We start from the raw sequence: 27,963 nt of genomic DNA, 5'->3' as shown, positions 1-27,963 counted from the left end.
CCATCAGATCCAAAGCGAGGGGCGGCGACGGCCAGCGGTCCGACCAGCCGCGCTGGCAGCAGAGCGGGCAGCCGGGCCAGCAGTCGCCGTGGCAGCGACGCCTCTGACGCCTCGGAGCTTCAGGACTCTCGCTCTGTCTGCTCCGATACTTCAGACACGCCAAGGCGGCCCGGCAGCGCCGCTAAACCCTCAAAGATCCCAACTATATCAAAGAAGGCTCCCAGCCCCAAGACGCCAGGGTCTGCGAAGAAGTAAACCAGCTGAAGAATCGATCGGTGTTCTTGTTCTTATTATTCATCCAGACGGCTGGTGTGAAAATCCTGCACTATAAGTGATGTTTTTCCGGGGAATGAAGGAGATGGCGATCCGAGTAAATCTCCCTCTCACTCCTTCCCAAGTCTTGAAGACATGCACAAGAGGAGAAGGTCTCTGGACTAGAATCCGAGGGGTCAGCGAGAACTTTTCCCCCCTTTATGACCCCGGTTTGCCTTCCAGTCTCCTCTTCTCAAACGTGATGCTGCCTTACTTTATGTTACACACATTGTCGTGATCACATGTCCAGCTTTCTAACTGAAAGCTGGACATGTTAGCTTTCGGGCACACTCGGACCCGTAGAGCGCGGGGCGCGGTGTTGCGCGGATCGGGGCACGCCGCCAACGCCGCAGCTACACAAACAGAAAAAGAACTGTGGGAGAATTATTTTTACTTGTGGTCCAGATGCCTCAAGGATGCGTCAACAGAGAAAATATGCAACGACTGCCATGTCTGTCGCTTGGCGAGAAAACCGTCACCTCAGCAGTGGCGGAGCTGAGGAAACGCTGTCTGACGCACACACACTTCCTGAGTGGATCGGTGGAGGTGGTGACTCCGCCCAACCGCTGGAACGCTCCCGTCAGCCCCAAGCGTGCATTTCAGCAAAGGGCGGTGTGGTTTCCTTTTCTCCTTTTTTACACAAAAATCACAAGCTAGCAATAGAAAGGACTATTTTTACGGTGACAACTAACAGCACATAACTGACAATATACGACATGCGTAACCTTAACATGATGTTAACAACCGTGTTCGCAAGAGTTCGACAACCAGCATGCACTAATCCTCTGCCGCTGTGTTGCCCTTAGTGACCCCGCTGCACACACACACACACACACATGTATCGTGTGTGTGTTTGTTACAGGAAGCAGCAGAGGTCATTGACTTGAGTCACTGTATGCAAAATTTTACTTTGCAAATGTTTTCTGATTAATTTATGAACCAGTTGGACTTTTTTGTTGTTTAGCTTGAAAGACAGATTTATTTATTTTCAGTTTTTTGTCATATCACAGTCGGCAGAGAGTGATTTAGTATTATGGTTAAAGAAATTATGAATTTTTTGTACCGAGACGATGCCCACTCCGCTTTTTTTTGTTGACATGGTTTGTGTGTAAAAGCCTGTTTCTAGTCTGCTATTGTAACATTACATTGCTCATTGGGGCGCCCTCTAGTGGCAGTCTTGTTGTTAAATTTTCTTTATCGCTAACAACTACATTTTCCTGACCAAAGGGGTTTGCCCTTCATGTGTAGAGATGAACCACAGATATGAATGACAACGTCTCTTCTAGGTTTTTTCCTCAAAAGTCCTGTTGCTGACAGGGCCACGTTGTCTAAGTGTTTTCTCAAATTAAGAGATGAAGTTTATGGAAACTAATGAAATAACATCAAGAAGACATCTTAAGGTTGATTTTTATTTATTTATTGTCTCTCTGAGGGGGAGTGATGGGGAAATGATTACTCCACCTTTTTGATGCTGCAGTCCTCTCAGTGTGATGAAGTCAACATGGAGAGAGGAGGGGGTGTTACAGGGAGTCACTTGTGTAAAATGAAAACAATAAACTAAAATTATAAACTTTTTTTCTGTTTTTGTATTAAAAAAGTATGCTTGCAATAAAACTACCTCTAGTCTTGTTTTTTATTTGATTCAACACTCATCAAACTTTTAGAGTTTTAGAAATTAAAGTCCTGAAGATAAAAATCTAATGGAAACAGGTGTGGCAACAAAATGGCTGCACCAATAAACACATTCAAAACTGTTCTTATAATTGATGATGCAGTTCTTATAATTGTAATTCTCATAATATTCTCTACATGGTGCACAGTGCCCAATGGTTCCAACATCAGGAAACTGTGACCCATGTCAAACTCCAAGTATGAACCCATTGGAATAACTTAAAAGACACAAATATTCCAGACTCCTTTTAAAAACGCCAATTTTAAGACTAAAGGCCAGAACTGGTATCTACAGTCTTCTTTCTCCAGGGAAAAAAGTGGCGATCCTGGATCTTCTGCTTTGCGAACACCAGCCAATGGCAGGTCAATTAGCATTGTGTAAGGTATTTCATTTTCCCAAGATGGATTTTTCTATCAATTCTTTTAATGTAAAAAAATCCATGAATACCGAACCACAAATAGGCAGGGATCAACGGTAATTCTGTTAAATGTGTTTGCAACTGCCTGGTAACTATCATGCCACTTTCTGGTGCCCATTTGGAATAGGTCATTAGTATTATTAAGTTAGGGACTTTTTCTTGGTGCAAAATGGGTTTTAGATATTACAAAAAAGTTTTTAAAATTGGACTTTTAAATGATAAACAGATTAACTGAGTAAAGAGAGCAACATTTTATATTGAAAGTGATGCCTGAAATCTTACGGGGAAAATGTATCGTTCTCAGTATATAAATAGAAGTGTTTACAGTCAACATTCCCTAAACAGTTAATTCTAAATATATAGCGCTTTTCCAGTCATGCTTAACCACTCAAAGCGCTTTACACTAGAGTCACATTCACCCAGTCGCACTCACACACATTTATACACCGATACGCAATTTGGGGTTAAGTGCCTTGCCCAGAGGCACATCGACATGTGGCAGGAGGAAGCTGGAATCGAACCTACAACCTTCCGATCGCAAGACGACTACTCTACCATAGAGCCACAGTCGCCCTTTTTACACAATAACATTTATATATTATTGAAAGCATAATATATACATGTTTAGGTAACATTTAACGTTTTTAAGTATCTGTGGTATTAAGAGACAAGTGTTTTAAAATGCCTAAGCTTTGGATCCCCCCCTCCAAAATCTCATAATGGTTCATTCCACTGTTTGCCCGGGAAATGTCTGAAGGGACGCTCTCTGACGTCATTCTTGGCTTTCTAAAAGCTAGAAAACGGCGACTTTCAGGTTTGGATTTATAACTCTGCTTGTTCAGAAATCATGTCATAAGTTTGTAAAGCTCGTCTAAAACAAATGAGAAGAATAAAAAGTGCATAGAAACAGTTTTACCAGAGAAAATAGTACGTTTCTGTTGAAAGAATGTCGAAGTTGGCAAATATTACCAGAACGCTACTATCACACACCCGCCATCTTGTTACTTCAATTTCCAACGGCAGTAACTCAAAAAACTAACAGTCTTAATTTTTTTTATAGGGAACCTCTTATGTTTTTTAGTCTGCGCTGTCAATGCAGCTTTTCAAAAATATTTATAAACATTTAATTGAATATGAATGTATTAAAATATTATTTTCGGTTCTTATTCAGTTAATAAGTCTGTCAAAGTTTTGAATTTGGGTTTAACGTTTCATTAGTGCTATGGAAGATGATAGAAGGCTGAAATTAGCTTCTGTTGCTAGCTGCTAATTTTGAAAAAGGCCTCTTTGTTATCCCACTTAATTTTTCACTACCATGAGCATTTTTAATCTGATATAATTTAAAAGCTAAAGTGAAACATGCATGTTAGCAATGCTTGCATGAGTTGTGCAGGTATTTGTGTATTTGCATGCATGCATGCATCTTCTTATTCTGAGTGCCTGGTTGGTATTCCTTCAAAGTGTAAATTTATTGAGAGAAGTGAAGCAAACTTAATTTGTTTTTCCGTCTTCCTGTGTGTGCAGGCCTCCGTTTGTGTCTGATGGCAAGGCCCAGACTAGCAGCCAGTTGCCGGACATTTCTCTGTAATTGAGGTGTTTGAAATGCAGAAGATAAAGACGTGCCCGCCTGGATCTTCTTTTCTCTGCACAGAGAGGAGGTAAACACAGAGCGGAGGCAGGTGGTGGTTTGGGAGAAATAAGCTAAACTTTGTGTTTGTCTTGCCCAGACCGGGATACATTTTTGGTTTTACGTCAGGTGGTGGTGGAAGATTTGAAACTTTGTCGTGTTTATGTGATGGTTTGAGTTGTTCCTCTGCAGCTGTGTGTACTCTCACAGACCACTCGTTTGCTGTCCACTCTCCATCCATCTTCACCCCCTCACTTTAGTGACAGACCTCTACTTCTTCCTCCCAGGAATGCCTTTTTTATTTCTGTTGGGTTATTCCAGTTGCAGAGGCAAACATTCCCTCTTTTTTATATATATTTTCTCCTCTGTGCTTTCACCTCTCCTGATAAATCCTCCAGGATTTGGCATGTGCACAAAGCAAAGCGGGTAGTGCATTAATTCCTGGCATTTCGGGGACTTGCCTTTAGCCTCGGGCAAAAATGACGGCGACCACGTTGGTTTGGTCAGTGTTACTCGTTCCGCTCAAAGAGACCACAAGAACCGAACCCGCTTTGAAGAGAAGAGCGCACAAACATGAGCGGGCACAGGGCTGAACCTCTCTACTCTATTTTAATCATTTCTTCCCTCAGAGTCCTTCTGGTTTGGACCCGAGCGCGGATGTTTGCTCTAGACCTGCTGCAGGAAAACTCCACCGGAAAAATTGAGGATTTATCAGCTCAGAGTTAAAAAATGCATTTAATTTTCTGTTGTAAACATAAAAATAATTTACGACAAACTGAAGGAAAGGAAACAGATGAAGAGGTAGAAGTGTGGCGGTGAGATGAGGTCTCCTGAGGAGACCGCTGGGAGGGGTGGCGATGAAGAGCAGAGAAGTTAGGGAAGGGAGGAGGGAAACTCCCTCCTGCTTGTGAACAGCTGCTCAGGATTCACTCCGCAGAGCGTCCACAGTGCGCAGAGTCGTCTCACCTCTGCTGGGAAATGAGAATCGAACCGGGATCGGACCGTTCCTGAGCCGACCAGCGCATCAAAAGTTCTCCTGGGGAGTCCCTGCCGGTTCCAACTCCTTCCTCTTATCCTGGATCCAGAGGAGAATTACTCTAAACCTAATGACAACGCTCCCAAATTCCTCTCCAGCACCCACTCATCACTGAAATTGCTCCACATCTTTCACGTTTACAGCTTCAAAGCTTCTCTTTTTTTTGTCTATATTCACTGCAGCTCAAATAGCTTGTAATTATGCCGACTCTCATCATGCACGCCTCTGCTGCTGCTGCGTGACTGAGGGGAGAGGTGGATTTTCCTTCTGATTTGAGATTAGAGGTAAACAGAGCCGGCTCTCGTCTAAACACCTCAGGCATAAATCTCGGCTGTTTTTGTCTGCGGTGACTGAGCTGCAGCAGTTGGAGGAGAGCGGCGCTCCAGAAGGATGAACCTGCACCAGATCCTGCAGCTGCGGGGCAGACCTGGAACCAGACCCGGCCCTGGACCCAGCTCCACCCTGCTGTTGCCGCTCCTGCTGCTGTCCGTCCTGCTGTGGAGCCAGCAGGCCGAGGCCGTGGTCCACTCCAGCTTCCGCCGGCTCAGTGGCCGCGAGAAGAAGGAAATGCAGAAGGAGATCCTGAACATCCTGGGCCTGCCGGGCCGACCCAGACCGCACCCGCCCCTCAGGCCGCCCTCGTCGGCGCCGCTCTTCATGCTGGACCTGTACCACGCCATGTCAGTCGACGACGAGGATGAGATGGCGCTGAACGGGCCGGGCTTGGGGAGGTACGGGGCGGCCGTGCAGGTCAACTACGCCGCGCTGCCAACGCTCAGCACGCACACGCCGCCGCTGGGGAGCGTGGTGAGCGAGGCCGACACGGTGATGAGCTTCGTCAACCTGGGTGAGTGGCCAAAGGTGGAGACCGGTTCTGAGTAGAGGTCCGATTTTGGACAAAACAAATTTTTTATTTTGTCTGAAATGTCGCTAAGTACAGCAAGAAAGTTGCTGAATTGGCAACAGTGGGTTGTTAACTACTATAAACTGTAAACGTGCCGACATGACCTGGTGGGCCGGTCCGTCAGTCAGACATGTAAAAGCAGAGCAGAAGAGAACAGCAGCTGATTTTTACGGAGGAAGATAAGATTGTTGGAAAAGATGGACTTCACATAAAAGATCACTGATCTCCCAAAATGTGGGAAATTGGCGCAGATAAATCGTTGCACCCTAGTTCTGAGAGTGGAGATAACCGACCTTTTAAAATTTTGATGGGAAATTAGAATTGAATGCAACAATAATTAGACAATAGATCAATAAATCTCATGATAAATTAAGACAAACTATTGTTTTTCTGTTTTCTCTCCCTAGATGACAAAAGTCTTCAGTCTGGTTCTTTGTTCTCAACTTCCCCTTTTTTTAAGGGCTCATTTTGTTTACCAAGACTTCATGATTATTTTATTTGTGTCTGTTTGTTTTGCATATTTAAAATGTATTCCAATTCCAGTTTTAAATGTTCGTTAGAGTTTAAAGTTTATTGATCTTTGAGTAGAATAGAATTAAATGTACTTCCTAAGGAGAAATGACTTATTTGCTTTAATAAAGTGTATTCTATTCTGTTCAGAGATCAATAAACTTTAAATTCTAATGAACATTTTAAACAGAAAGACATTTTGAATATCAAAATAAACAGAAACAACAAATAAAATGAATGTCAGAATATTTTGGATGCCATTATTATATTACTTGAAAATGTTTTCAAAACATTATAGTTTATCGCGATAACTTGAGGTACAATTTATTGTCCTGCAAAATTAGTTATCATGACAATCTTACACAAACCATTGTTTGCTTAAAGCTGCAGTAAGGAACTTTTTAAAGTTGCTCTTTGATACCGCTGCAGCTTTTCCCGTCAACAGATCCTGTTGGGAATGTTAAAGCTAGTTAGCATAACCGCCGCAGATAAACGGTTTTCCTGTAACGGTAAGTTGTTTCTCCACTATCAGCATATTTAGCAGCACGTTCATGGGGTTGATTTACAGCGCTAAGACTCTCCTCCTGGCTCAGATTGTTTATTTTTGCAGGAAGGACATTAATCTTTTCACAGATTTATCTCATAACAAACTGTTACCACATGGTGGCAGTTTTAACACATTTTTATAAAAGTTACATACTGCAGCTTTAAATCTTATAGACTTATGGAACCTAAAAGATTTGTTTTAAATAAATGTTTTATTTGTTTTCTCTTTTCTGTTTGTCAGTCAACAGAATCTCGAAACTGAATTTTAAAAAGTTTCTGAATTAAATTGTGACCATAGACACTGAAAGACTCGCACCTCCACAAAAATTGTTCAGATTTTAAAACAAACTTCTTGTTAAGCCTGTTGCAATAAGCAATAAACTGCATGATAAATTAAAATGAGATTAATAATTGTAATTGTGATATTTTTTAAGAAATATTTTGGTTAGAGATATGTCAGAATCCATTTTATGGACTGTTTCCGTCATATGTTTTTGTTTTTATTGCTGCTATTTTTTGTTACGTTTTAATTTTAGATATTTAAAATATCTTTCAGTTTAAAGTTTATCAATATATTACTTGTAAATGGTTTCAAAACAACATAATCACTTATCGCAATAATTTCTGGGACAATTTATCGTCCAGAAACATTTATTATTGTGACAGGCCAACTTTGTTGCCTTTTTATTTAGTTTTCTCAATGATAAGCTGAACAATTAAAATTTTTATTAAAATAAAAGAAGTCTGATTTTTATAGAGAATGGATCTGTAATTCATTGTAGATAGAAAACATAAAAAAGCACAGTTTAAAATTTGGACCTCCCGTAATCTTCTAGAGGGCCAAAAATGGCCCCTGGGCCACACATTGGACACCCCTGGATTAGTTTGAACCTCAGAGTTTGATCCCCTTTGAGTCTTGAAGGTAAATTTATACAAGACGTCTCCAGGAATTGTTCTTAAAGGCCTTATCTTTTAAAACTTTCCCAACTCTTATTTCCTTTTCTTTAAAAATTCTTTCTGAATTTTTTATTTTTACCTTAAATGTCTATTTAGCAGCCGCTCGTTAAATTGTTTCACCTCTGTCATGCTTTAATGTCTTTATGCTTCATAAAGATGTTGCTATCATAATAATAAAAATGGATTTTATTTGTAAAGTGCTTTTCTGAAAACTGAGATACTGTACGGGAATCAAGTAAAATTACAAACAGAAAACTTAAGTACATCAAACAAAATCATTAAAGGAAAAAAAAAGTATCACTGGACATTAAAAAACATTTAAGCATAAAACATTTTCACCACATAATGCTAGTTAGCATATCCACCTATGATTGAGGATAAAGTTGTTTCTTCACCATTAGCACCTTTAGCAACATGTTCACAAGTTGATTGACAGCGCTAAGATCCGCCTCCTGGCTCTGATTGGTTGTTCAGACAGTAGCAGCACATACTGTATCTCTCTCATGTTAGCTCTCATGTCTCTCATGTTGTTGCATCATTCTGGTTCTGGTGCGCCTGCCGCCCAGAACCTGTTTGGACCTCAGGGAGTCCGTCAGAACCGCTTAGCGGTCTGGTCGATGCCTATCTGTGCTAGCCTGAAAGCTAAACATCCTCTTCCCGACGGCTTCCTTCCTCCGGCTCCTCCGGGATTCAGACGCAGACTTTATCGTGGGAATAATTTGTCTCCTCTCCAAGCTTTTAGCAAAAAGGAAATTCATCAGTCGACTCTAAAAAGAAAAAAAAAAACTCAATAATTTGCAGACGATTGTTTCCCTGCAGAAAACGTTTTCTAAGGCTGAACGCGGCTGAACGCAGCCGGCGGTGGAGGCGGTGTGTGGGTTTCTGTATATGTCATGGGAAGAAACAGCTGGCGGGAATTAAAGGCCCCACTGACACACAACGGCCCGGATCGAGATGAAAATGCTTCTGTGGAGGAGCGTCTCTAAAAATACCGGGCAGGCCTGTAATTAGTGGTGTGTGTGCAGAGCAGCTGCTGCGGTCCACAGCAATAAGTGTCTCTAATTACCAGGCAGAGCTGCTGCTGCAGCCGACCAATCAGGGGGCTCGACCTGATCATCCTCGTTTATCTGCGCTTTAATTTATGATTCTGCTTCTGATTAATGTTTGGATCCCAGGCAGAAGATCTGAAACCTGCTTGTGGATTTAAATTGCTCTGCTGGTTGTGATGAAAAGCTGAAGCAACTTTCTGTTATCAAAGAAGCTTTATTTTAGTTTAGACTCAGATTGAACTATAAAAAGTCCAGTTTTAGTTCGGGACGATCAGCTGTTGTGGTTGGTTTTCTGTGTTTATAGGAGCGTGTTCATATTTAAGAGGTTCATAAAGAGACTGGAAAAAAATGTCTGAAATTGCATATTTTCCAGGTCAAGTGTGGAAAAATATTTCTGTCCTTCTGTCTTCATTCACCCATCCATTTTGTCCACCAACTGTCCTCTGTTTGTCCCTCTGTCCATCCTCCTCAGCCTGCAGGCTTTACAGTTTTTAAAGTAAGACTACAGTAGAAGTATCTATCATTTGGTCTCTAAAACAAATAAATGTTTTAATTTAGTTAATTTAATTAAAACCTCTAAAGTCAAATTTTATCTTCTGAGTCATCATTTTTATTTCATTTAAATATTTCCCATATCTTCTAAAAAAAGAAAGTTTGGCTGCAGAAGTGCATGAATGTGGTGATTTCTAGTGTTATCTTTAAAAAGTCTCTTCTAAATTTTTATTCCTGCAAACGGACAGCTCCAGTGTTTCTTTGTTTTTTGTTTGTCTTAAACCCAGAAACCTTTGACCCTTTCCTCTCCCTTCGCAGTGGAGCAGGAGCGCAACCTGCTGCAGACGCGTCCGTACTGGAAGGAGTTTCGCTTCGACCTGACGCCGCTGCCGCAGGGTGAGACGGTGACGGCGGCAGAGTTTCGGATCTACAAGACGCTGACCGTCGGCCAGAGAGCGAACCGGACGCTGCACATCTCTGTCTACGAGATCAAACGAGAAAACAGGAACAGGTAGATCCTCCAGCTTTACTGGATTCTTTGTGTTTTTATTGAACTTTAAAACTTTATAAAGCTGAATAAATCAGCTTCTTCTTATCTCTGAATGTTTTGATTGTGTGAATAAAAAAATCAGAATATAGGCTGTAGTTGTGTTGCCTATGGCGCCATCATCTGGTGCGAGTGAAAATATGTAGCTCATTATTTGTCTGTGAATAATTATTCTCATTATTGTGTTTTTGCAATGTTACACTTGTTGACTAAATGGATGCATAAGATCCTGAAACATGCAGATTCACTGAAGAAACAGGAAATCTTACCGTGTTTTTCCTCATTTCCAGTAAAACATCTTAGCACAGCTGAAATAAGATCAAATTAACTTAAAAATAACTTTTCTGCATATAGGAGTTTGTTTCAAGTCAATAATTCCTTAATATTTATATTTTAAAACAAGTAATAGTTCCATTGGCAGATTATTTCACTTCTAATATGGAAGAAATATGTTTTTCCCATATTATTAGTATCTTTATCAATATTAAGCACAGTAATATGTTTGCACTAGAAACTAGACCAAAAATACTTAGTAAGATTTGTATTTTTGCAGTGAATTCTGGAACAAACAGTAGATTAAGTAGTAAAAACATTTTAAATGTTCCGAAACAACGATAAATTGAAATTTATATTATGATGAGAAATGTTCAGAATAAAGATAAACGTCCACATTAAAAGCTTTAGTGCGCCGTATTCGGCTCCTGGGCCTCAGGTTTGTTTCTCTGATGACGTTTGGTGGTTCTGCTCCTGCAGAGAGTCGGAGCTGGTTCTGCTGGACATGCAGTCGGTTCCTGCTGGACAGGAGGGCTGGCTGGCCTTCGACGTCACCTCCGCCTCCAACCACTGGCTGCTCCACCCGCGCAGCAACCTGGGCATCCGCCTCTACGTGGAAACGGAGGACGGTGAGGCCATCGACCAATCGCTCCGCAAATTAAAACGAGATCTGTGACTTCCTCTTGCTTGATGTTTTTTTTTCTCTTTCTGGATGATAAAGTTTCCAGCCTGGTGATTTTGGCTGAAGAACTTTGTAAAAAAGCCAACATTTCAGTAAAAATATCTGGAGGTTCTAATTATTATAAAAACTTGGTTATAAAAAGATAAAAATAGATTTTCCATTGAAACAAATTTGTATAATTTTTTTAACTGCAGCTGGGGACCACAAAAAAACAGTCCAAAGGCCACAAATGGCCCCGGCGCCACAGTTTGGACTCCCCTGGTTTACACCATCTTTTTGTTTTATAAAGTTCAGATTTCAGTCTCAACATGAATGTTAACTTTTCCATTTTGTGGGTTTCCTCCATCAGATCCAACCAGTTCTTTAGCCTCAGGTTGAAGACGATTTTTAATAAGTATCCTGACCGGGTTCTAGCAGAAGTTCTGGGAGTTTCTGATTCTGAGCGGCGTTGCTCTCCTTCCAGATCGCACGCTGTCGGCCAGCTGGATCGGTCTGGTGGGCCGCAGAGGCCCGCGCTCCAAGCAGCCCTTCATGGTGACCTTCTTCAGGGAGAGCCAGATCCCGTGTCGGCCGACCCGCGCCGTCCGGCCCAATCCCAGGAGGAAGAAACCCAAATACGACCTGCCCATCCCCACCATCCACGGTACAAACCTCTCCGTTAGGAGAACCCAGGAGTCTTTAACTTGGTTCTGTTCGGTTTAAATCTGGGCCGTTTTGCTTCTCTTCAAGGTCGCGGTTCTGTGAGTAAAGGTCAACCCTGCAAAAAACACGAGCTGTACGTCAGCTTCAGTGACCTGGGCTGGAAGGTGAGTCCAACCACAGAAACATCAGAACATTTGGTTCTTCTGTTGGTCCAGAACTTCTGTACTGCAAACTTAGAGTAACTAAAGTACAAATTAACTTCATTTGTGCAGATAAACTTTCTGAATTGGTCCATCGTTCTCCACAATCTTTTTATATTTTATGTGTAAATGTGTTTAATTTCACGATATTTGGCCTAAAACCGACTCAGTGCTGCCCTCTGTAGGGCAAACTGTGGCTACTGCAGTTAAAGTTTCCTATAATGTCACATTCCTGCCATTTCACTCAGACACGCCCCCTGGTGGCGAGTCAGGAGTTAGAATAGGAAGATTAATCTGTCACTGAAATAATTAACTGGAGAATACAGATAAATAAAAAGGTAATTTGCTAAATAAAAACATTCAGATCAGTAATTAAAGCAAAAATGTCCAGAAGTACCTGATTGCAACAACCCAGATTATTTTCTTCCCATCAGGGCAGAATAATAAAGTATTTTTGAATTTGAATTATCTATTGGAGTATTTATTGTTTCTCTGAAATCATGCTGAACTCGTGTTTGGTTCTGTTCAGGACTGGGTTCTGGCTCCGGCCGGTTACTCCGCCTACTACTGCGACGGTGAATGCATCCATCCAATGGGCGCCTGCATGAACGCCACGAACCACGCCATCATCCAGCAAGTGGTCGGTACACAAACACACTGAAACATTTCTACAGATTAGTTCAGATTTGGATTATCTGCCACATTTAAATGTTTCAGACTAATTTTAATACATCTGAATAAAAAGAAAAAGCAGCTTTTCAGATTCATAATGGCTACACGGAGCTCCTATCAAGAATAAATTTCACATCATATTCTTGTAAATTTTATGTTTTTGTATTAAAAGATGTTACATTGACAGAATATGTAAAAATATTACTGGGTAAATTGGTTCTGTTCAGGACTGGGTTCTGACTCCAGAACCCAGTAACATATAATTTACTGGGTAATTATGTTACGGGAAAACATTGCTAGTGGATCGCTATTAAACCCACAATTGAAAAGAAAAAAACATCCACTTTTTAAAACAATTATTTTTTTCTATTTATAAAAATATGGCCATATTTTTATTTGATTTTTTTGTTTTGGAAAAATATAATAAAAAGCCATTTTTTAACCACCAGCTGCCAATATGCAAACATTTATTTAAAGTGACTCCTTTCCATCCAAGAACAAAAAAACCCAAAACCTTTAATGGCGTAGACGGTAAAAATCATCTGATCAATAATCAATAACATTTTGTTCTGCAGGTCCACCTGATGAAACCGGACGAGGTTCCGTCGGCCTGCTGCGCCCCCACCAAGCTCAGCTCCATCTCGGTGCTTTTCTACGACGACAACAACAACGTGATCCTGAAGAAGCATCGCAACATGGTGGTGAAAACCTGCGGCTGTCTATGAGAGGAAGAGGAGGACGCCCTTCCTCCCTCTGCCCCCACATGAACTCTGACACGGCGGGTCGGTTCGCGCTTTAATCGCTGCTTTAGGATCCAGAGGCTTCAGCTTGTTGCTTTCACATAGATTTATTGCAGGCTTTTATCTATTTAAAAACAGATTTAGTTTTCTACAGAAGACGTTATTTTACTGTAAAAAGAATAAAAACATTAGATTTGTGCCAGATGATGATTACAGTACTGTTCCAGTTGCTGCTGAAGGTCAACAGGCAAATGATGCTTTCTACAGTTTGATGCCTCGTTTCTTTTAAAATGTTTTTGTATGTGAAGAATCTATTAAACTGTAATAGTAGTTAATGGTGATGCTTTATGTATAAAAATTTTAAAAAGTTGAATATATTGATTGCTTTATTGAAAAGGTTAAAAAAAACAAAGTACAGTGAAAACATTAATTCAGTCTTTGGGGGAAATTTTTTTTTACATGAAATCTACTTTTTGTTGCAGTGGAAGAATATTATAATTGGTGGAAAAACTGAAATCTGTTATACTAAAAGTTAGTAACATGTAATAAATATATATTTTTTAAACATGGAGGATAAAAAGGGGCTGCTGGTGTTTGTCTGCCCAGGTTTCTGTTGTGCGCCTCCCCTGTTGTCCTCTGAATACTGACAGGTCCCGAGTTCGTCAACATCGCCCAGCAACGCAGCCGAGTCATCTGTGGTCATCGTGTTTCTGCAAATAACAGGAACGATTCAGGAAAAAAAAAACATCCGAGATATAAATCTGGATAACAGAATCCTTTTCCTCAAACAAAAGTATAAATAAAAATATTTTCAAACACTGGGATATCATCACCTTCCTAAAATAACCCGTTAAGCCTGAACGTCGGCCAGCTCCGGAGGCATCGGGGACTTGGGGTGTTTGCTCTCAAAGTGCTGCTTGAAGGTTTTCGGGTCGGGCATCTGGGTCTGAAAGATCCAGAACAAACAGAAGAACTTCAGGTTTAAAGAAATGGTTCACCAGTTAAAACAAAACTAGAAAGAGGAATCGTCTGTCTGGAAGTTAAACCACTCGTGGCTCATTTTGTCTAACAGTTTCTGTAATCGGGTCTGGGTTTTGAAGAACTTGTTGGTACCGACCCGACAGACAGGGCAGGTGTGCACCAGCGCGGCCTTGGCGGCAGTTTTCTGGTCGGCACCATGAGATTTCTTCTTCTCTGCTGCTTTCTTTGCGTTCTTTTGCTGGGACTGAATCTTCTGCTGCCCACGAGCCATGGCTCTGCGCTTCAGCCTGAGGAGGAAGAGGAGCAGCGACGTTACAAGGAACCTCGTCACAAAACAAAGAGACATGAAACCTCTGGAAATGCTATGTTCAAACTGCAGTTTGGTAATAAAGTTCAATATAACATTTAATTAAAAGACTTTGTTCCTCACTTTCTAAAATTAAATCAAAATTACTTTTCTTGTTTTAGGTCAGCTAGTCACCAAAATTATTTATATTTGCTAAAATGTCAGAAAACTTGGCGGGAAAAAAGAGATTTTTTGAACCTAAACTTTCTTAGTATATTTTGTTCAAGCATTTAATTTCAGCAGGATGGTTATTTTATGACCATGATTTGTTTGGATCATTTCAATTTGATTAATATTTATTATTCCTAATCACTCAATACGTTATTAATCTGTGTAACTGTTGTCTTATATTTTATAATTGTCCAAGTTATTTAAATTGGTAATAAATGACTCAAATCTCCAAACTGTTGGAAAAAAATTTAAGTCACTTAAAAATGTTTGAATTTTACTGTGGTGAAACAAGTACGAACCCTGAGAAGATAATTTATTGGATTTTCACCAAAAGGTTGAAGGTAAGTCTGAAGTTTACATTAATGCGCAATCAAAACAAACCTTCAGCAGCAAAGATACTTAAAACTAATGGTGACAAAGTGATCTAATTATAACAAAGGATTAAAATTTGTGAAAACATCCTAAAAATGGGAATTTCTCCATTTGTGTGGCATTAGCAACCATTTCTCCAACTGTAAACAGCTTAATAAAATAAATATGAAACATTTTATACCACAGGTTGAACAAAACTGCTAAACCTTTCACACATTTTTGTCAACTCTTCGAAACTGAATTTGCAGTTAATTTCTGGAAATTGTGAAGCATTACAAGAAATTACAAATCCAAAAACTTAGAACGTGAAAAAGATTAAGCAAAATACAGAGCTGTTATGCTGCTGATGATCATTTAAAGTACTTTGTTTATAAAGCACTTTTTAAGATAAATATAAAAAGTGCTTCAAATAAACATACAGAAAACACATTTCACATTTGAAAATACCTCCGCTTAATCAGACATTATTTTTTAACGTCTTACCATCAAATATTTCATGTCGGACACAATGTAACATTTATATCAGTATTTATTGTTCTTATGTAACATTAACGTTATCAGAGAAGCTTAATTTTTGGGCTTTAACGAGCTGTTAATCTACAATAATACAAATAGAACTCTGCATGTTAGAAACTTACTTTTGTTTGATTTTCTGATTTATCCTATGTAATAATTTAAAGAAATACAGATGGAGAAATACTTTGAATAAACATCGAATGTTGTCCTTAAGCTACGATTCAGACACCAACTTCAGGGAGCTAAGTGAGCACCGAGACCAATAGAAACCCGGCTAGCTGTTTAACTACTTTTATCCGCTTTGAGTCATTCAAGCCCAGACGCCTGATGCTGTTTTAACATAGAAAATGTGATAAAATGTCTAGTTTGGTAAAAACTACCGCGGCTCAAAGCCGGTTTTTTTCCCAACCGGCGCCGCCTTGAAGCTAACGCTCCTAGCTTAGCAGCGCTAAAGTTTCATACAGCTCAAAGTTAGTTTATAGCACAACATCTTTTACGTTAAAATGACAGCAGTGGACGTGAATGTTAATTTCAAACTGGAATAAAGTTTAACCGGAGCTATTAAGATAGTAGAAGCTCACAAACTCGGTGAGGTTTACCTTGGAGAGTCGACTCCGTCTTCCCTCTTTTCGTTGCTTTCCTTCTTTGAGAGAGGAGGAGTTTCCAGCGAACCCAGAAACCACGATCAGCGCCCTCTAGCTGGACGGAGGTGGAACTGCAACCTAGGTCTTCCACATAAATCCAGCATTAAAAGACCGTTTAAATAGTGGCACAAATGTCACTAATGACCCAAAAATTTCACTTAATTTTTCATTCGTTTTAATTCCAGAAATTTAAGACTTTAGTCATAGAAAATACCTTTGATCTTGCAAATTTACAATTCTTCACAGGACAATTTGTTAGAATTATATCTAGTGGATTTTCTTGATCTATTTATCCAACTCACTCAGTTTCTAGAGTTTCTGATGAAGAACTCTAAGATCAGAAAAATTTAAATTACATTTTTGTCCAATGATTCAAGATGTAGTCTGAAATCAAAAGGTTCAGAAAAGGAAACACTGTATATGCTGTCAGGAAACTCTAAAAAAAAAACTTCAAGAAGAAAACAGGCAGAGAAATGGAAGCAGACAAGAATGGGTCCAAAAGTTTAAATTCTCCATGAGAAAATCCATGTTTTAAATATCAAATCCATATAAATTCAAAAAATTTGCAATTTAGAACTTTGAAATGATTCAGACGGACATTTTAAACACAGTTTCACCACTTTATTACAGCAAATGAGTCGATATCGTACACACAGATAACAGAGACGGACAGCTTTGTGTTTTTCTCTCCTTCAGCCTTCACCACTTGAACAGTCCCCCGGGTCAGAACCAACATCAACAGCTTATCACAGGAAAAAGAAAAAACAACGAGCAACACGTCAGATTAATAAAAGATTTGAGGTAATGTGAAACATTTCTGTAAAATACTGTGCAGTATTTTAATATTGCAGTCTGAGACGGCGCATGGTTCTGGTCCAAAATATCACTAACTAACCACTTCCTGTCTGAACGGCGCCACCTACAGGCTGGAAACTGTTAATGGTGAGAATTCTGAGTGAAAATGTTTTGAAATTCAGCCTGAAAATCCGACATACATAAAGTTCCTTCTGCAAGAACGCATAATTCTAACAAAATAAAGAATTTTAAAAGTTTACATCAAACTGTATAAATAAGTAACCAAGTAATATAATAGCATAACTTTGGGCACAGAAATGTAAAGAAACTGTTGCACCTCGATGCAGACCTGCATCTTTATATTCCTGTCAATTTTTGGTCCATTTTGAAATATGTAATTAACTTCATATGTAAATAAAGTCATCAGTGTGTCAAAGGAATGACAGATTATCAAGGTTATTTTAAATGGGATGTGCTGTGATGGCGCAGGGGTTAATAACAACCCACATAAGGAGGCCTTAATCCTCGATGCGGCTGTCGCAGGTTCGATTCCTGACGACCTTTGCTGCATGTCTTCCCCCTTCTCTCATTACCTACTTTCCAATTAACTATCAAATAAAAGCCACTAGAGCCAATAAAACCTTTAAAAAAAAGGGTTATTTTAAATAAAAGAACAAAAATGTGGCAAATCGCTACGAAAAATATAACATTTTTGACATTAATTACACTTGTAAGAAACAAAATTTTTGATTTTCTCCGATCCAAGGATTTTTCTTTTTTGCAATTGAAGGCATAAATTCCTATATTTTAACTAAGATATTCCCTGACATTATAAAGTCTTATTTTTACATGAATTTTCTGAGCTTTCTGATTAAAAACAATGCAAAAAATGCTTTAAGACTGAAGTGGAAAATATCCAGATCTTAACTGTTGGCAATTCAAACTGTTCAATTTTTGAATTCATATTATTTTAAAAACTTGTATTTTTAAATTCAATATTTATGACTTTATGTCAGAGAAAATCTCCCTTTGTTGATGCACAACTTAAGATTTTTCTAGTAAAGCCGTAGTATTACGTATTTATTTTTGATCTACAAACGCGACAAGTTACCATCATAATTAAGGCAACACATGAAGAAAATGCCTGTTTGATTTACTCTTAATCTGATTTTACTGACTTAGAAAGTAAGAAAGGGAATAATATTTGGAAATCCTAAACCTTTTTATAATAAATAATTTTCTTTATTTTATTGTCCTGAGATCATCGCTTTAAAATGGACTTTAAAATGGACTCATGATTCTTAAAACAGGTTCAGTTCAGATATCAAAACATCATCACTTCGATTATTTAGGGAAATTTTCAACAAAATGTGGAAGAAGAATCTTCCTTCTTATCTAGAATAATTCAACTTGGATTTCTTTTTCCGCGCTGTGTTCTTTCATGATGTCCAGAACATTTAAATAAAAACCCAAAAATACAAATTTCATCGTTTTGGAGATAAAAAAAAAAAGAAAAGAAAAAAAAAGGAAAATTCCTCAAATGTTTGGAAAATAATTTTTTTTAAAAGGACGCAGTTTTTAAAAATTTAAAAAGAAAACAATTTTTATAAATCTGACTTTTTAGATCCAAACTGAGTACAGTCTCTTTTGGTTAGAGGAAGACAATATTTTGGATCAGAACCAGACAGGACCGGACCAAACCTGGATCGGACTGGTAGAAGGAGAAAAGCCGAGATTCTTCACAGTTTTTACAAAACGACAGAAAGAGAGAAAAACATCATCTGCAAACATGATGAGTGGTTGTTTTATGCTTATTTGCAGTTTTTACATTTTGAATCGTGGAGAAAAAAACAAAAGCAAAAAAAACTATTTACAAACTAAGACGTTGACAGAATGAGGGAGGTCAAGTATAACCAACTGTCTATAATAAAAAGAAATAAAATCAGTGATATTTACATGTGCAATAAGGAAATAAATGGCTTCTGTGGGAGAAAAATTGGCGCTACACGCCTGATTTCCTCCCTGCAGGGGTTTTATTTATTTTATCCGTTTTCATTTCACGCTTTTTCATTGCCGCAGTAATCTGGACAGCTCCGAGCGTGAACGGTGGCGCCCCCTGCAGGGACGAAGGGTGGCGCGGAGTGAACGCTGGGCAGGGAAGGAAGCAGGATGTGGGCGGCAGTGACCTCATCAGACCCAGAGGTTGCCGGTTAGAAACCGGCTGGCAGCGACGCGAAACACCAGGCGGCCCGTATGGTTCAAACACGCTACACTACAAACTTTCACGTGTTCTGCTCTGCTGACTAACACCGGTACCGTACAGTTCGGACCGCAGTAAGAATCTCAGACACAAACACAAGGATTTACATTCGCTGGATTTCTACATTTATTTTTCTCTCTAAAAGCTTTTATTTCTTCTGTCAGATACGCAGTAAAATCGCAATCGTAAAGCTGCTCGATTTTGAGGGGCTGCAGCTCGTTTTTAAAAGCAAATGAACCAAAAAAATGCAAATAAAAACCCTGAACTGATAATAGACGTAAAGATATAAACATTTTGGAGGCTCAGAATGAGAACGGTGGACGACTTTAAACGTCTCAGGTTTCTACAGAAACCGCAAAGTTAATCTTTCATCCAGTAGGTTGGGCAGTGACATGCAGCTACCACGTTCAACCACAGGAGGGCACTAATGATCTGCCACAGCAGAGAAACAGAACTAAGAAACTACGCTGCGCACTCCACACCGAAGCAATGCAAGAATGGCCAGTCGTTTCCAATCAGAAGTGCTTGAAAATTTTAACGTTAATAAGTATTTTTGTGTTGTAAAGTTGTTAAACTCGCCAACAGAAGCTACCTGATAATAAAAACATCCGGTGTTTAGGTTTTCACACTGGCAGGAGTTAGCTCAATTTTAACTTTTATTTGACGACAGAGTATTAGGGTCATACTCAAAAAAAAAATACAAGATAAAGTCAAAATGAAAATAAATTCATAATATGAATAAATTTATGATATTACGAAAATAAACTTGTGTGAGAATAAAGTCATACAAGAATAAAATCGTAATATTATGACTTATTTAATTTCCCTCTGGGATCAATAAAGTATTTTTGAATTTATTCTTGTTTTATTTTTTATTTTCTTAGCGAGGCCCTACTCCTCCCTTGTTTTCCATATAGTTTAAGGCTAAATTAATGTAAAACTCCATTGTTAATCTGTCATTTTAAAGCAAAGTCTCCAACAGACCAGTCCTGTCTTTCTTCTGGCATTGAAACAACCTGAGATGTGGAGCGGCATTCAGCAGGGTTCATATTCAGACCATCTAATTTCTACATCTTACTCCATTTTCAGAAAAAAAATCAAATAAAAAACACAGGCTGTTTGGTCTTTGCACGCTCAGACAGATGTTTTAACGGCACAAAAATCGGGTGTCACTCTGAATCAAGACAAATCCGATGCGTTTAAAGACAAAATTAGTCAGAAACAGCCAAAGGCGTCGCTGGACGTCATTTTGCAAAGCGGTTTCAGATTGAACAATGGTCTGGTGTTTCTCCGTTGTTCGGCGAACCACACAAAAATCTCAACTGCATGTAAATACTAACTTTTCAACAAATTCACTTCATCCTAAATTAAAACTAAAATCAAAAGTAAGAGGTAAGAAACACGACTAAAATGGATCTCTGTGGCTGCTGCTGCCGCCTGCCAACCTGATCCTAGTTTGGAGGTTTTAATTTACACCAAAACTCTGGGTTGGATTTTCCAAACATCGCGGTTTTAAAAACACGTAAGAATAAAAAATGATCCTGATTTTAAAAATAATATCAACGTTTGACCACATGGTAAATAAATAAAAACAAAACGTGGATTAAAAACGTTCTTTTCAGAGGACCAGCCCCGACTATCGAACCTCCTCATTCCACCACACCAGGTGTGTGTGTGTGAGTGTGTGTGTGTGTCTACAACAACCTCCTGCCGTTTCCATCCCGGCAGCTAAAGAGTTAACAGTCTTAACAGATTTGCTGTACAGAGACAGATTATAGAGAGGACAGAAAGCAGCAGAGAGAGAGCTTGTGTGTGTGTGTGTGTGTGTGTGTGTGTGTGTGTGTGTGTGTGGGTGTGTGTGTGTGTGTGTGTGTGTCTGAGAAAGAGAGGCCTGCAGGTAGACGTTGGTTTGCCCTTCACATGCTGTTCACGGGTCCAGGAAGCAAACTGTGGTGAGATGAATCTGAACCGGGACCATCTGAGGAAACAGACAGTGGAACGTTTTAACCAATCTTGTTGCAATGCTGCCATCTTGTGTCCAAAACCAGCAACAACATGCATATCGTCTCGCTAATAAACACAAAAAGGCCACATTTACTCCCATTCGTACTTTTTAGAATTGATTTCAACATTACCTGTTACCTCGGCAACCCATCCCTACCAATCAAATTCAACTGAAATTGTGGTTTGAAATCAGTGTTTCTTTTCACTCTCCTTTGTGGCTGAAATGATTAATCGTGATGAATCGATTAATTGAAATAACTGTCAATTCATTTAGTAACTGATTAATTGTTAACTGGAGAACACAAACTCAAGAAAAGGCAGTTTGCTGAAAGAACAACACACTCAGAGCTGTAATTAGGTCGAAACCAAAACATGTCAACAAAAATATAAGCATTTGGCATTTTAGATTTAAAAAATAATTTTTTGTGTGTCCATATGTTCAACTCGAAACTCCTCTGGTGGCATGGCCATGTTAGCTTATAGCATGGTAAAAATGTTTTGTTACAAGTAAAAATCAATTAGTGGAACTAGAGCATTTTTAACCAATATTAAGGAATTATTGATCTAAAACAAACTCTTATATTTGGAAGAAATTGTTTCCCATCTTTTTTTAAAGGGCACCATGTAATTTCCACCAGAAACTAAACCAAAAATACTTTTGGTTTAGTTTTTTTTAACAGGACAGAGATGTCTTGTTAAAGGACATCTCTGTCCTTTAATAGGGACACAGATGTTGGTGAAGGTTGATCAATGTAAATAAATATGGGCTATTTTTAAATTAGAATGGCCTAGTCAAAGTTCAGGTCTACATAAATTCAACTAAGAATCTGTGGAAAGATTTGAAAACAAACACTCTCCATCCAATCTGACTTACTGAGGAATGGGATGAAATATCAGCAGGTAAAGACGTTGTTGTGACTCAGGGGGGAGTGATAAGAAATGCATGCCACACTTTTCAGATTTTAATTTGCAAGTTTTTGAAAACTCCATTCTTTACACTTTATTTTAGCCTCATGTTTGCCCATCACATAAAATCCAAATCAGTTGTGATTTCAGAGGAGTCGTGGGTATTTCTATGATACGACAGGATGATGGTTAAATGACAAAAGGGGTTTCCCACCGTGGACAGAAGCAGCCGTATGCGAGCGAGCGTGAGGAGGGATGAGGATCGAGTTCAGCTGAGGCTGGATCGAGAGCTCTGCACATAAAAGCAAACACCAGATTCCTCCTTAAGATGCAGAAACTGAGGATAGCGGTGAGGATGAACGCGGCTCTGACCTGTGGTGCTGAAGTTGAAGAGCAGGGGCAGCTCACGTCCGCTGGGCAGCCGCGCGTTCGGCTGGCGCAGCTCGTCAAAGAAGGCGTGGGCGCAGGCCTCCAACGGGGAGAGCCGCGACGCTGGCGTGTACTCCAGCAGCCGGGAGCAGAGGGTGATGGCCTCCGGAGAGGTACGGGGTTTAAACACCTGAAGAGGAAAAAAATTATGCAATCAGGTGGTTCCACCTAAAGAGGGCGCCAAAGAGCTGAAGGGTGGCATTTTATTCCAAATTCAAAGTAAAAATTTACTTTGACAGAAAGAAAAAGAGAAAGACAAAAAGACTGGAAACTGAAAAGATACCCACTGAAAACAAACATGTTCTAACCAAAAATTAAAAAATTGTTTTTAGTGTTTTCTCACCTTGGTCCATGGATGAGCTTTGATCTGTGGGAACTTGAACTCTGTGTAGTTTGGGTTCATCTCTCGTATCTGTTCCCTCGTTGGCGTTCCCAGCACCTAAAAACCAATCCAACAAAAATAATTAAAATATTAATTATGTAAGAGGCTTAAAATCAAAGTCAGCATGAATTCTTGAAAGAATGAAGTAATATGGAGTCACATTCCTGCCAAGAACCACGAAGAAATAATGGAAAAAAGGACTGATGAAAGAAAAGCTCAGTTTTCCATTTATCTGCAGGAACATGAACGCATCACAGCAAGCGGTAAACCAAAAAGCTCCTCTGGGTTTTTGGGCAGCAGTGTGACTCCATACATGCGCAAATCAAAGGTCAGAGGTCAGCCTCACCTTGATGATCTCCACCAGCTGGTCGACGCCGCTGTCCCCGGGGAATATGGGCTGACCCAGCAGCAGCTCCGCCAGCACGCAGCCGGCTGACCAGATGTCGATGTTCGCCGTGTAGTCGGTGGCGCCGAAGATGAGCTCCGGGGCGCGGTAGTACCGCGAGCAGATGTATGACACGTTGGGCTCGCCGCGAATCAGCTGTTTGGCACTGAGGGCAAGGACAGAAAACCATCAAAATGGCAGAAACACTTAAACAGGAACCGCCATCGCACGCCACTCACCTGCCGAAGTCGCACAGCTTGAGGACGGCGGTTTCCGGGTCGACCAGGAGGTTCTGTGGCTTGATGTCTCGATGGCAAACGCCCTGCGAATGGATGTAGGCCAGGCTGCGAAACAGCTGGTACATGTAGACCTGAGCAGGGAAAGACAGCAGGTCACATCAGGAGGAAAAATAAAACTTCTGATATCTGACGACGTTTTTACCTTCACATAAATGATGGGAATGATGCTCTTGGTTTTGTTGAAGTGCCGGGCAACCCGGTAGACCGTCTCAGGGACAAAATCCAGCACCAGGTTGAGGTAAACCTCGTCTTTCTGTCACGGATAGAGAAGATTTAGGGGTTAAAAACAAAACAAGCTGCCAGGAAAGATTGTTTGAAGCTAAATATTACAAAAACATTAAGAGAATCTTAAAACATGAGAATGAAAACATGTTTACAGGAATCCATCATGGCTTCGGTTTATAGCAAAAAACTACTGAACCACAGAGGAGCAAGGTCCAGTTTCTACATGTTTACTGTATCAAAGGCATTTTTAAAACAGAAAGAAAAACAAAAAGATGAGAAACTAGAAGACAAAAAGAAAGGACAAAAAAACAGACAGAAAGATGAAAAGAGAAAATCGAAAGAAGGAAAAAGAAATAAAAACAGAAAGAAAGGAAAATATAATATCAGAAGAAAGTACGAGGAGACAGATTGAAAGACAGACAGAAACATGGAAAGAAAAACGGGAAGACAAAAAGAAAATAAGAGGAAAAGAAAGAAAGAACCAAGAAAGAAGGAAGAAAAAACATGAAAAGACAGAAGACCGACAGAAAGACAAGACAAAGATGAAAAAATGAAAGACAGAAAGAAAAAGAGATAGACAAAAAGACTGGAAACTGAAAAGACGGATGGACATTTTCCCCAAACCAGAGGAGGAGCCACACCTTCTCGCCGCTGGAGTAGAAGAAATATCGCAGACGGACGATGTTGCAGTGATCCAGCTTCCTCATGATCTGTAACTCCCGGTTCTGAAAATAAAAAGCAAGAAAAACAAATTGAGAAGTTTTTCAAAATAAAAGACCCAACAGATTAAAATAAAGTCCAGACCAAAGCTTCACCTTAAACCTCTTATCCTGCAGAACTTTCTTAATGGCCACCATCTCCTGGCTGTCGATGAGCCGGGCCTGGTACACGACGCCAAATGATCCATTCCCAATAACCTGCCGGGATTTACAGAACACCAGTCAGACCAGTAAAGGCTGATGGGAGCTACTGGTTTCTGAGCTCTATTCTGGAATCTATCAAAGCAACAGAAAACCTGACCAACAGCTTCACGTCCAGTTTTAGTTTCAGTGAGTCGACTCGATTTGACAAACATGATGTTATTTATCCATTTTTAGCAGAAGAAACTCAGATTCCTGATCTTTTACCAACAATATAGAGGACTGAACCAAAAAGAAAATAATGAGATCAGTATTGATTTAAATCAATTCTGAAAATAGGAAATAAAATGGAAAAATCAATAATAGTGATAATTTTTCACTTAAAAAACAAATAAGCGTCTTATTTCTTTTATCTTTGGATGCAATATTTGGTACATATTCATCAAGCCATTTATTTATTTCTACATTTATTGCCAATTTTGTCATGATTTGTTCTCCATACAATAATGCTGTATCTTCTGCAAACTCCCATCAGAAATTACACGTTCGACTTCATGGGAGAAATAATCTGAAAATGTTTAATGTAAAGCTCCAAGTCACAAATTAAAGTCTTATTTGCTTATTTACCACCCAAGAAACACATCTGGATGGAAAAGTTTTTCTATTTGCAGCTAAATAAATCATTAAAAGTCTTTGGCATTATTTGCAGTCCAACATTTCAGTGACCTGGAACATTTGGCCGTGATTAAAGAGCGAAAGAGAGCAGAGCAAACAGCCACCTTGATGTCGGTGTAGGAGACTTCCTGTGGGCGATCTGGACCCTGACCCGGCGTTGCTACAACCGTCGTCACCTTCCCAATGTCTCCTAGGCAACAAGCAACAACAGGTTTAATCAACCATCTAGGGATAAAGTCTAAAATGATGTTAAAAATAAGATCATTGTGGTGTTAAATCGCTGGACCTTCTCTCTGCTGCCTGGAGGAATATTTAAGTTAATGGATTTTAATACACAGAATGGCAGAGTTCATATTCATGGCTGTGTGACTAATTAACCTGGGAAGCCGCAAAAATAGGCCAACATTGTCTTTATTCTGAAGAGCTGCGTTCAGTGATGCCAGCCAGCATTTAAAGGGATTATTCTGTCACACAATCCAGCTTCAAAGGAAAAGTCCGACATCTATTTAACTAATTTACAGAGGAAATATTTTATATCGTCTTTTCTGCCCAAATATTGAATTCTTAACATGTCAGGACAGTCATGAGACTTCTTCAGTCAGAAGCTACTTCAGATTCATTGCAAGACTGACTGCTACCACAAAGACTCTTTGAATGTACTGTGATGACATGAGATACAACATTTAAAATGGATTTGATGCGTTTCATATTAGTTTCTGAGTAAGGAAACAAACTCATTGATATCCCAGAAGGCATCGGTGTTTTGAAGCTGGACCTGCATCACTTGCATCCTCCAGGCGTCGGCCACCTGCTGCCGAGTCTTCGCCCCACAGGTGACCTTGGTGGGTGAGCATCGGTCCGCCCTGACCCAACCCCAGGCGAGCCAGACCGACAGCTGATGCTCCTCTCACACGAACACCAACAAAAGAGCCCAGTCGATGCTGCATCCAAGTTATCCGAGCCTGGCTTTGCCACAAAGAACCACCGACTAATTCATGTTCTCACTCCCATCTGACCCCAGTAAAATTAACCCGAGCCCCGCCAGACATGGTTTTATATTTTAAATTCAGATGATCACCTGATAGCCTGGCGTATTAATGATCTTCTGAACTGGAGTCACAGCGGAGGGAGGAGGTGATATCCGGACCGGGAACTAACAAAACAAGTGGCTAATACAGCCAGGCTAGCTAGCATGCTAATAAGTTCGTTAGCATAGTAACTATTCCAACTGGGGAAAAAACCCTTAAAAACCTGCCGTGCTAACGAACTTGTTAGCAATCTTGTTAGCATGCTAGCTCTTCGTTACACAGAGAGAAAATGACTCTCTGTATCTAGTTATTTTTCAACATTAAAATTGCTACTGTAATATATGCAAGGGATAAAAGTTTAAGCTAAGAACTAATAGGTATAAATAACTTACTGGAAAGCTTAAGGTTCGAGCATCCCGACGAGCTGCTGCCGGAGGCCTGCGGGACCCCGGACTTTCCTGTGCTGCTCCCCACGGCAGCGGCTGATCCGGCGGAGGCTGCAAGGGCTCCTGGAACACCTGGCGGCTCAGCAAACGAGCTGGTCCTGGGCCGCCCGCTGCCGCTCATATCTCTGAGCAGAGGTCAGAGTTATTTTCCCCACTGTTTTCAGCTTAGTGACTAATAAATATGAACAAGCAGCAGCGAATAATGTTATAAAATAGCCTTCCAGTTGCCGCCGCCAGCTGTCTGGGCTGAAAGCTGTTGCTAGACACCTAGAAACTGAGCTCCCGCAATGCCACCTGGGAAATGGAGTATGAGGCTGCGGAGACTGCTTGGAACCCTTAACAATTTTAACATTTATTATCAAACAAAATATTAAATATCAAACAAAATAATTCACATTTACAACTCCCAAATATCCCAATTTAAGCAGTAAACCTGCTCTTAGATCATACACCCATACTTTGAGGCCACTGCAAATGGAAAAAATGAGTAAATTTCCACCACAAATCTCAGAAATGTTGAGATAAATTTTAGAATTTTTCTGGAAAGAACTTGGAAATTAAAAATTATATTAGGAATCTATGCTGTTTTATATTTATAGGATTCTTTTCAGCCATTTTGCCCTCAAGGGAGCCAGATAGAACTCATTTAGAACCACAAATGTCACATGATTTTTTTTTAAGTCAACTTATAAATTTAGACAAATATCTACTTTAGGAAATTTGTTGTCATTTTCAAAGAGCATCTAAAAGCACATTCATAATTTTTCACTTTTCAAATTATAAGAAAGTATAAAAATAATTTACTAAAATACAATACAGTTTGGCATGATTATTGTCTTTTACAAGTTTGTCTACAGACTCAACAAGAATTTAAATATTGTTTATTTCTCTTAGTTCTGTCCAGTTTTTTCTTTTGCCATTGCTTTTTGGTTTTCTTCTTTCACATGTGTATGAAAAGGT

General features: G+C 39.7%; 4 protein-coding genes across 22 annotated transcripts in view; 2 read left to right on the top strand and 2 right to left on the bottom strand.

Annotated features, from left to right (window-relative positions):
• Positions 1-1,929, top strand: part of macf1a (microtubule actin crosslinking factor 1a) — a 215,483-nt gene extending 213,554 nt beyond the window's left edge. For all 18 annotated transcript variants that reach the window (XM_028035332.1, XM_028035333.1, XM_028035335.1 and 15 more), the window contains one exon: positions 8-1,929. In XM_028035332.1, coding sequence (XP_027891133.1) covers positions 8-255 — 248 coding nt within the window. In that variant the 3' untranslated portion in view covers positions 256-1,929. The remainder of the gene's footprint in view (positions 1-7) is intronic.
• A 1,157-nt stretch (positions 1,930-3,086) lies between these two features.
• On the top strand, positions 3,087-13,652 carry bmp8a (bone morphogenetic protein 8a). 2 transcript variants are annotated; one of them, XM_028035340.1, is made up of 9 exons: positions 3,087-3,216; positions 3,927-4,060; positions 5,427-5,912; positions 9,842-10,034; positions 10,824-10,972; positions 11,489-11,668; positions 11,755-11,831; positions 12,397-12,507; positions 13,115-13,652. In XM_028035340.1, exons 3-9 carry the CDS (start codon positions 5,456-5,458, stop codon positions 13,262-13,264), a joined length of 1,317 nt encoding a protein of 438 aa, XP_027891141.1. In that variant the 5' UTR covers positions 3,087-3,216; positions 3,927-4,060; positions 5,427-5,455; the 3' UTR covers positions 13,265-13,652. The 2 variants fall into 2 exon arrangements, with proteins under 2 accessions (XP_027891141.1, XP_027891140.1); XM_028035339.1 differs by lacking the exons at positions 3,087-3,216; positions 3,927-4,060 and having other exon boundaries at positions 4,117-5,912.
• LOC114155449 (zinc finger protein 706) lies at positions 13,648-16,417 on the bottom strand. The gene is made up of 4 exons (XM_028035341.1): positions 16,265-16,417; positions 14,397-14,547; positions 14,113-14,225; positions 13,648-13,989 (listed from the first exon to the last, which is right to left on the bottom strand). Exons 2-3 carry the CDS (start codon positions 14,529-14,531, stop codon positions 14,130-14,132), a joined length of 231 nt encoding a protein of 76 aa, XP_027891142.1. The 5' UTR covers positions 14,532-14,547; positions 16,265-16,417; the 3' UTR covers positions 13,648-13,989; positions 14,113-14,129.
• A 1,437-nt stretch (positions 16,418-17,854) lies between these two features.
• On the bottom strand, positions 17,855-27,293 carry gsk3aa (glycogen synthase kinase 3 alpha a). The gene is made up of 11 exons (XM_028035337.1): positions 26,950-27,293; positions 25,634-25,719; positions 24,810-24,911; positions 24,636-24,719; positions 23,912-24,022; positions 23,710-23,840; positions 23,432-23,636; positions 23,047-23,142; positions 22,647-22,833; positions 22,489-22,566; positions 17,855-21,342 (listed from the first exon to the last, which is right to left on the bottom strand). Exons 1-11 carry the CDS (start codon positions 27,122-27,124, stop codon positions 21,281-21,283), a joined length of 1,317 nt encoding a protein of 438 aa, XP_027891138.1. The 5' UTR covers positions 27,125-27,293; the 3' UTR covers positions 17,855-21,280.
• Between the last annotated feature and the right edge of the window lie 670 nt (positions 27,294-27,963).

Source organism: Xiphophorus couchianus, chromosome 13 (assembly GCF_001444195.1).
Source record: "Xiphophorus couchianus chromosome 13, X_couchianus-1.0, whole genome shotgun sequence".
Classification (NCBI taxonomy): domain Eukaryota; kingdom Metazoa; phylum Chordata; class Actinopteri; order Cyprinodontiformes; family Poeciliidae; genus Xiphophorus; species Xiphophorus couchianus.
The sequence above is the reverse complement of the archived record's forward strand: the minus strand, read 5'-3'. Positions and strand labels throughout refer to the sequence as shown.